Source organism: Coenobita brevimanus, chromosome 81 (assembly GCF_032717465.1).
Source record: "Coenobita brevimanus isolate Jiangsu-jjx chromosome 81, ASM3271746v2, whole genome shotgun sequence".
Classification (NCBI taxonomy): Eukaryota; Metazoa; Arthropoda; class Malacostraca; order Decapoda; family Coenobitidae; genus Coenobita; species Coenobita brevimanus.
In genome coordinates, this window is record NC_137034.1 from 10466867 (window position 1) to 10476826 (window position 9960).

General features: G+C 52.7%; 1 protein-coding gene across 1 annotated transcript in view; it reads right to left on the reverse strand.

Annotated features, from left to right (window-relative positions):
• LOC145409486 (uncharacterized) overlaps positions 1-9960 on the reverse strand; it is a 135572-nt gene that overhangs the window by 18074 nt on the left and 107538 nt on the right. Inside the window, exon 5 of the mRNA XM_080279875.1 lies at positions 7099-7531. Within this exon, the coding sequence (XP_080136001.1) occupies positions 7099-7531 (433 nt within the window). The remainder of the gene's footprint in view (positions 1-7098; positions 7532-9960) is intronic.

The window sequence follows — 9960 nt, forward strand, 5'->3', positions numbered from 1 at the left end:
ATGAAGTTATAAATGGTAATTAATTATATATCTCGGTATTGCGATAGTTTTTGTACTTTCTCATATAAATTTATATATGAAACTCAAAATTTCATCAGTATTCTTTATCAAGATGTATCAGTTTTGAGGAATTTTATTTAAGGAAATGCGCCTTATGTAACATGAACCTTCATGTGATTTTTTTTTTTTTTTTTTTTTTTTTTTACTCAGGTTTGATGGTGATTTTATAGTGCTTCTACTGCAGAGAGAAATGAATGCTAATTCGAAGTTTCTCTCTTGTTTCAGTGATACATCAGCTCAAACTTATTGTTCTTAAACCATCACAGGAAAGCTCTCTTTACTTGTCAATCGATATCTTGTTATATGTGTAATGCTAGGTGAAATTGGGCTCGACTTCTCGTTCCTATTACACCTAACGTGCAGCGGGGTCCTCTTTCGAGACCGGAGCTTAGTGCAATTAAGAGAGGCAGGACACAAAAACTTCACGCAACAACCTTTACGCGTATATTACCACAATCACACACAGAACAAATCAGCAGATATTACAGCACAATACATAGCATTATAAACCATATCTAGGATATGTGTATCTCGCAGGATACTTGCTTCTCTGATAGTAATGACAACACAATCAATCCTGGTGTATCAAGAGTGCAGTAAATATAGGCGCGCGCGGGGGCGCGGGAGGAGGGTTGAGTCTCACGAGGAGGAGATAGGGGAGGTGCGGGGAGTGACTTGTGACGGCTAGGGGAAAGTTATGGTAATACTAGGGAGCGGCAGATATTAGCCGTGAAGTTTATATGGTTTTCACTAGCCAAGGGACTTCGGTAATTGATTTATTTCTTGATTCACACTTACTCGGGATATTGGAGTGAGAGAGGGTGATAAACAAGATTTATGGGTAGCGTGGGGGAGGGAGAGAATACCATTAATACTCCCTTTCACAATATTCCTTCACAGTAATGGGGGTATGTCATTATAGGGGAATCTCCAGGCGGCACAGGCTTACTTATTGTATAAAAGGGATGTCGCTCATAATCATTGCTCATCAGATCTTGTTTCACACACTCGTCCTTTTAGCTTCTCACTGTGATCTTATTTACCCCGATATTCACTATATGAAATCACTGCACAATACTTATATTAGGGGAAGTCACACTTAACCTAAGTCACTTGTGCTACAGTATCACACGTATTCATCAGGGGGATAGGCAGGAACATGTCGTCGGCGATCCTGCCGGGCTAGGGGCACCGCCAATGCGAGGCGTGCCGAGAGGGCACGGGATAACTCGTAAGGGCGTCCTCTCGCGTCCTGGGCTACCCGTAACTTCTGGGCTGGGCTCAGGCGTGCGGCCCTCGGGACTGGGGCCGAATAGCTCCAGGAACCTCTGTGATAAGTCCCGGCCTGTCGGGAGGGCCTTACGGCATCGTGGGGGCATAGAGAGATCGCGCCCGGGTGTCCTGGGGAGAACCGAGAGAGACTGCGGGCTGCGGTCTCCGGCATCTTAGGGCGCCGACAGAGTAGGGCTGCGGCAGCAACTTCCACTGGGGTCCGTCAGGTGCATCTGCTCTAGAGCCAGACGTAGGGAACAGAGACCAGGGGAGGCTGTGAGGCCTCTCTGGGTCACTCTGGGACAGGAAGCCTGGGCTCTAGTCTCCTGCCGTAGGGACGTCTCTCTCCTTACCTCTCTCTGCACACCCTCGGAGAGACAATAGATCGTCTCACGAGGAAGGGAGCGACATTAGGTCGTCTCTACCAAGACACTCTCGGAGTGACCATAGATAGTCTCACGAGGATGAGAGCGACCATAGATCGTCTCTACCAGAGCACTTTCGGAGCAACCATAGATCGTCTCTACTGGAGCACTTTCGGAGCGACCATAGATCGTCTCTACCGGAGCACTTTCGGAGCGACCATAGATCGTCTCTACCGGAGCACTTTCGGAGCGACCATAGATCGTCTCTACCGGAGCACTTTCGGAGCGACCATAGATCGTCTCTACCGGAGCACTTTCGGAGCGACCATAGATCGTCTCTACCGGAGCACTTTTGGAGCAACCATAGATCTTCTCTACCGGAGCACTTTCGGAGCGACCATAGATCGTCTCACGAGGATGGGAGCGACCATAGATCGTCTCTACCGGAGCACTTTCAGAGAGACCATAGATCGTCTCTACCGGAGCACTTTCGGAGCGATCATAGATCGTCTCACGAGGATGGGAGCGACCATAGATCGTCTCACGAGGATGGGAGCGACCATAGATCGTCTCACGAGGATGGGAGCGACCATAGATCATCTCTACCAGAGGGGCGCCATCTGGAGTGTCTTTTATCACTCCACCCCTAGCTGACTCAACAATTCCACTCCGTGAAGGTAGTGTCCTTCTCCTACGGTGGCGACAGCATGGTGGCTGTGTGACACAGGGGCACACGACCCAGGCTGACATATGTCGCTGTTGCCGGGAGTGGTTGTGACTGGTGGCGGCTACCCCGTGGGGTCCGTGTGGGGGTGTTGGCACATCCTCGGGCATACTGAGCTGTGTTTGGCTTGCCCTGTAATCTGGGGTACTATGGTATATTTCAGGGGCACTGTTCTTTAAGTCACGCATTTTAATATGTTTACTAAAAATAAGAGTTTTTCATCCCAGAAATGTGTTCTGAGTTTTAGAAAATAATTCTTAGTGTTTTTCGGTCATTTTTTAGTATTAGCGTGTTATGCTGAGTGTTTTTAGCTCGACTCCTAGCCCTAAAATCACTAGCGACTGAGCGGGGTCCTCTTTCCGGACCGGAAGTAAAGCACCAACAAAGGAACAGGACATAAAAACTAGGCAGTATACCTTAACATATCTATTACCTTAATTCTAAAACCGTTACAGTATGATACAGAGTGATATTTAGGATATAGGATACAGAGACACAGAGTTACGTTAGGATGACACGGGATACTCAACACACAATATGATCACATATAACAATGGCTTGTGGTTCTATAAGTGGGGGTGATTGTCTTTCATCAAAGTCCAAAATATCTATACTCCCAGTACTAAAAGGAATACACAAGATTAAGAGTCTGGGGGAGGAGTATTACTATAAGAAAGGCAGGGTGCGGATCATGACACTCAACTTGGTTAACTAGGTGCGGCGACACTCTCCTTGGGGTTTCAGGTTTCCCGCGCACCTGACTGCCGTTCGCACTGACTGGGGAACTCCTCTATTCTGGGAGGGGGACAACACTTGAATTACTATTATTGAATTACTTTCTTTTAAGGGGGTATGTGAGTTTATTGGGATTACTAACACTTATCTGTTGACTTCCTCTGGATCGCACTGTCACTTTGTCACTGTTCCTGTTCCACTTTCTCGGGTATCTTTAGGTCGAAGGGGCGTCACTGATCTACCCGTTTTTCCTGGGTTAATTCACTCTGTCACTATAGTCGGGGGGGGGGTGCCTCCGGGGACTCTACTCGGGGCGGGCGATGCACTACCCGCAGGGGGAGTCACTACCCAAGTCCATTCTGTCGGTGAGTTGCAGGGAGGCCCTCCTATCTGGGGGCCTTGACCTGGGGTAGACCCTCAGCTCAGGGTCTCGTTGGTGTGGTGCAGGGAGGCCCGCCTGTCTGGGGCCTCGACCTGGAGTGGTGGCCCTCGGGACTGGGGCCAAACAGTTGGAGGTGGCTGGTCTGGTATCGGAGGCTCTGTGGTGTAAGGAGGTCAGCGTTACTCACGCTGGTAGGCTGCTGGGCTCGCCTGGGGGTCCTGGGGCTGCGGAGGTCTGCCAGGGGACGCGCCGTCAGGTTTGGCCTGCGGCCTCGTCTCCTGCTGGTGCCTGAAGAAGACAAGAATTTCCCAGGAGTAGGAGGCAGGCCTGGTCTGGGACTTTGCCTCCGCTCCAGTGACACCTTCGGGGTGACTCTCCCAAGTGGTGTCCAGCTATTCCCACAGGGGGACGCTGAAGGTAGAGGGCACACAGAGACCATGTTTTCTCTTATATACAGGGAGGGTAGCACGGAGGCGACTCTCTCTCCTGTATCCATCACAGCCGTGGCTCCAGGTTGCTTTACCCTGGGACCCACTTTTGGCTTTCTACTAGGGACTCTTACCCTTGGGGTGGCAGAGAGTACTGGTCCCTCGTAGCTCACTCTTGGGCCTCCTGCCCTGTATGTGGCAGAGGGTATTTTCTCCCTCGTGGCTCACTGTGGCAGAGGGTACTGGCCCCTCGTGGCTCACTATTGGGTGTGTGGCAGAGGGTGGTGTTCCCTCGTGGCTCACTGTGGCAGAGGGTTCTGGCCCCTCGTGGCTCACTATTGGGCCCCCTGCCCTGTTTGTGGCAGAGGGTATTTCTCCCTCGTGGCTCACTGTGGCACAGGGGACTGGCCCCTCGTGGCTCACTATTGGGTGTGTGGCAGAGGGTGGTGTTCCCTCGTGGCTCACTGTGGCAGAGGGTACTGGCCCCTCGTGGCTCACCAAAAGTGTGGCAGAGGGTGGTGTTCCCTCGTGGCTCACTGTGGCAGAGGGTACTGGCCCCTCATGGCTCACTAAAGGTGTGGCAGAGGGTGTTGTTCCCTCGTGGCTCACTGTGGCAGAGGGTATTAGCCCCTCGTGGCTCACCAAAGGTGTGGCAGAGGGTGGTGTTCCCTCGTGGCTCACTGTGGCAGAGGTGGGGACACCTCGTGGCTCACCAAAGGGCCTCCTGCCCTTGAGGGGTGTAACTATGGCCGTCGCCAAAAAGCTACTAGGGACTGATTTTTTATCAGTCCCACCCCACTGCTGTCAATGGTTAGCCCGTCGTTGAGGTTGTCTCGGATCCAGGCTCACCTGGCGTCGGGGCAGTTGCGGGGAGAAGGGGCACAGGTCAGTGGTGGTTGGGTGACCCTCTTGCCCTGGGTCATTAGCCCCCCCGTTGTCCCTTCCTAGGGTGGTGGGGTGGTGGTGGCCCGGTGGGGGGGTGGGGGGTGGCGGGGTGGAAGGTCCGGTGGCGGGCATTTTACCACCGTCATCTGCGAAAAAGTCACGACCCCGTGACTGCAGGTGGCAGGTGGTTCATCCAGTGGTGAGTTATGGTGTTAGGTTCTTGGGCTGGGTTGAAAAAGAGGCAGATGGAGGATGGGCGGTTTGTGTGGCGTAGGCGACGAAGAAGCTGGGGCGTCTGTCGGATCTTGATGGGTGGCTGGTTGTAGGGTAGCCAGTGGATTCGGGTGATCCTCATCTTGGTGGTTGGTGCCTGGTGTGAAGGCAGTAGCTGAATGCTGGCGAGTGTTGATGGGTAGGTGCTTTTATGGGGAATGGGTCTGTGGGTGGAGGATTTCACTTTAGGGAATTGGGATTTGCGGGTTTTCCATCGTGCTTGGTGGAGAGGGAGGGTGATGGGGAGGTGTTTGAGGGAGGGGGGGTTTGTGGTGGTGGGTGGCGGGCTGGGCGTTTACTGGGGGGTGGTGTTGGGGTGTATCTGGATGGTGGGCGTGAGAGGCGACCAGACCTGGTAGTGGTGGTGGTGAGTGTGGGTGTTGGTGGTGAGGGTGGTTGTGCACGTGGTGGTGGTGAGGGTGTGCGGCTGTTGGGGGGTGAGGTGGGTGGCAGTGCGGTGTGGCGGGTATAGTGGGCATGGTTGCAGGGGAGGGGGGGAGTGTTTGATGGGGTAGGTATGGGCGTGGTGCGGGTGCAGGTGGCGGGGGGTTGGGGAGTGCGTTGTGAGGAGGTAGTGGCTTGGGGCAGCGATGGTGAGGCAGGTGATGGAGGCGACGTTGTGTGGGGGGTGGTATGGGGATGGGTGGTAGAGAGGGGTGGGAGGCGGTGAGTGGGTGGTGGTGGTGGGTGGGGGTGGTGATGGGGGCGGTGGATGTGGTGAGTCAGGATCAGATGTGATGGGGGGTGGTGTGGTTGTAGGTGAGGTGCTGGGTGGGGGTAAGAAGTAGTAAGAGTAGGAGTTTGGGGGGCAATTCTCGGAAGTGTCGGTGTGGCCAGGTGGTCGGGCAGAGGTGCGGGTCACGCGGGTGTGGGGGTGGTCATTGTTGGGTGGGTGAAAGGGTCGCACGTGGCGATTCCGATACGTGCGTTGTTGGCCTTGCTGATTGATAGGGGTTGGGGACTTGGGTTATGGTGAAGGGTCCGATGAATCGGGGTGAGATCTTATTTGGGGTAGGGAGTTGTGCCACGACAACGGATTGGCCAGGTTTGTAGGGGTTGGTGTTGTTGGTGTCGGGCGTAAGGTCCTGTTGTGTTTGCAGGTGGTGGAGGCGGCGTTTAAGGTGGTGGAGAGTGTCTGTAGTGGAGGGCAGGGTGGGTGGCTGGAGGTGGTGGCGGAGTGGGAGGAGGAGCGGGGTTTCCCCGAATACTCGCTCGTGTGGTGTACTGCCGTCTTCTCGTGGGCATGTGTTTAGGCCAAATTAAACAATTTTGACATGAGCAGGCCAATCTTCATTCGCTGTTTGCATTATGCGAGTGCGGACCTGATTGAGGAGGGAGCGATGACTTCTTTCACAGATGCTGTTGCCTTGGGGCCAGTAGGGGGATGAGTGGGAGATGTGGAACCCAAATATTTTTGCTAATTCTTGCCAGACTTTTCCTGTGAATTCTGGTGCATTGTCAGAATGTAAGGCCTGGGGAACGCCAAAGTATGGGAATACATGGCGGGTTAGAGCATCTGCGACAGATACTGCACTGTGATCTTTTGCGGGGGATGCTATTATGAACTTGGAATAGACGTCCACGAAGGTGATTACATATTTATATCCCGCTTTGGGCGAGAGGGGTCTGACGATGTCGAGGGAAAGTAGTTGCCAGGGTTTTGTTGCTGTTAGTTTTCCGGATGGGCCTGGTGTGCGGGTGATATCTTTTCCTAGAGCACACGCACGGCAGAATTGTATAATGTCCTTGGCAATGGTGGTGGGGTTCGGTGTCCAATACATGTCATTGAACACTTGAGTGAGTTTCTTAGTGCCCAGGTGAATGCCACCGTTGGCGTGAAGGTGCAGCATGGTGTCGTGGACGGTGGTGGGGCTTAGGACGATGTGGCCGTTGGGGAGGAACAGGTGTTCGCCGTGCAGGTGAAGATTGCTGAAAATGTTCGGCGGGATCCAGGTAGGGCGATGCTTATCTTGCCACATCTTGATCAGGTCTGGTTCTGCTGAGATGGCATTACTGGGTAATCTTGATAGGGCGTCGGCGTTCCTGTGGGGCTTGCCTGGACGATACGATACTTCAAAATCGTATTCTTCGAGGGTTTCTCGCAATCTCGTGAGCTGGGCGTTTGTGGTGTTGGATTGGTGCAACCACTGTAGGGATTGGTGATCAGTGATGACGATCACACGGGTGCCTGAGATGTACGAGCGGAAGTACTCGAGTGACCATATTATTCCTAGGCATTCACGTTTGATGGACACGTAATTCCTTTCTGCAGAGTTCAGGGTGCGGCTGGCACAGGTGATGATGTGTTTGCGGCCGTCTTGGACTTGTGCAAGGACCGCCCCTATGGCGTGGAGTGAGACGTCGTTATACAGGCGGAACGGCAAGTTGTAGTCTGGGAAGGCGATAACTGGGGCGGAGGTGAGTTTGGCTTTGAGGGTGGTAAATGCATTGTTTCGGGGTTCTGTCCAGACGAAGGGTTCTCCCTTTTTTGTAAGGTCGTACAAGGGTTTGGCGACGTTCGCGAAACCTTTCACGAATCGCCGGTAATAGAAGGTTAGTCCTAGGAAGTCCCTGGTTTCGTGCACATCGCGTGGTGGTTGAATGTCGGCGATTGCACATAGCTTGTCGGGGTCGGGGGAGATGCCCTCTGCGTTGATCAGGTGTCCGAGAAAGGAGACTGATTGTTCAGTAAGAACACAGTTTGTGGGTTTTAGCTTGAGTCCGGCCTGGCGTATACGTTGGAATACACTGTTTGAGGTGGTGGAGGTGGTTGGCCCAGGTATGGCTGAAAACTATTATGTCATCTAGGTAAGCCAAACAGGTTTCAGGTGAGTCCGCTCAGCACAGATTCCACTAGGTGGGAGAATGTAGCAGGGGCGTTGCAGAGTCCGAAGGAAAGGATGTTGAAATCGTAGTGCTTCCCATTTGACCTGAAGGTTAGTTCAGTTTTACCCAAGCTTCATGGTGGGGTGGAATGGTGACTGAGGAGGCGATAGTGGCAGGAAAAGATGGGGAGGGGTCCAGATGATGTGTGGTGGGGGGTGGTGATGGAGGAGGATGGAGTGAGGCAGTGTGAGAGGTCGGGTTGGGGTCAGATGTACAGGTGGGTTGGGGCAGGTGAGTGTTTGAGGGATGTGTGTGTTTGCGTGGTGAGGGAGGGGTGGTGTTCTTGATTTTCTTCGATGATTTTTTTTCTTGTTGATTGATGCTTGGTTGGGACGGGCTGGACTGAAGTGGAGGCGGCGCTGATGGCAGTCAATGGTGGCGTGGAGTTTTTGGAGCAGATCCAGCCCGAGATATCCAACATATTGATCGCATGTCGAGTCGAATATGATGAATGGGTGGTTAGTGGATACTTGTTGGTGGGTTTTGGTTTGAAGGGCCCTTGTTTCCCCACGGATAGCCAGCGGGGCGTCCCCCACGTCGACGAGGTTGGCTGAAGTGGGGAGAAGGGGGCCGAATTCAGAGGTGTGGTGGGAGTATAAGTGGGAGTAGAGGCACGATCTGGCTGCTCCCGTATCCACCAATAATCGTGCCTTGACCCAGTTCAGCCAAATCTTGTTGTAGACTGGGGGTCTGTAGCTATGTGATGTGGCCCCCGCCACCGTGGGGAGATGCGGGGGCGGGCCTAAAAATCCATCTGTTGAGGAGTGGGGTCTTCATGGTCGTCGTCGTCCGTTCCCGAGTAGTGTGTTGGCGGTGCGTTGTCTTCCGGGGCATCGTCGTCTAGGGAGGAGACTTTCTTGCACCCTTGGTGAAAGTTTCTGTGCCTGCTAGCCTTTAGCTGTTCTCTTATGTCGTGCAAGGGGCAGGTGCGACTGCAAGCCGTGAACTCCCAAGGATTTATAGTGATGAGATTTCCCTGTTCCTTGGGGTTGGGGCGTTTTCTCTGCGGGTAAACCCCTAGGCACAGAAGGAGATGGCTCTGCAGTTGGCTGGTGAGGCGGCAGCTTAGGTTTGGGTGCAGGGTTTTGTTTTGTCGGGAATCGTGTCACCGCGTGGAGTGGTTGTGGTATGGGACGGGTGGTGAGGAGACGTCTGACGAGTTGCAGGTCGTTTTCCATGTCCCCTGAGTAATCATAGATTGAGAAGTGCTCCCTGACTGTGCTAGGGAGTATCCTCAGTAGGGCATTAAATGTATGTATATCTCAGGCAATTGTAGGTGCCTCGGGATAAGCGGCACTGACGAGGCGCAGAGCCTGGACGAATGTATCGTCCAGGTTCCCGTCGTAGGTGAGGGCGTCGAGTTGAGAGAGAGCGACAACTCTGCCTATTGATGGCGTGAAAGCCTGTCTCACTATTTGTGAGAATTGATCCCATGACAGTTCTGGGACGATTTTTGGTGCGACAGTGGCGATTATTCCCAGGTTAGGTAGTGTGACTGCAATTTTTTCTCTGTCTGAGTCGAACCCTATGTCTAAGGGGTTTGACCATATCCAAATATACTTCTATGTCGCATTGGTCCGGGTTGAATCTCGGTAATTGGATTTGCGGTTTGGCTGCCATTGTGCAAGTTTCATTTTAATCGTTCCTCCGTGCTTTTACTCGGATCCAGAACCACAGCTTGCCACCAGTGTTATGCTGGTGTTTTTAAGGCGACTTCTCGTCGTAAAAGCACTAACTACTGAAGCGGGGTCCTCTTTCTAGACCGGAAGTAAAGCACCAACAAAGGAACAGGACATAAAAACCAGGCAGTATACCTTAACACATCTATTACCTTAATTCTAACCGTAACAATACACGTAGAGTGATATTTGAGATACAGGGGCACAGAGACACACAGTTAACACTTAGCACCACAAAATAAAGTTATACTGAATACACACTACAATGTTC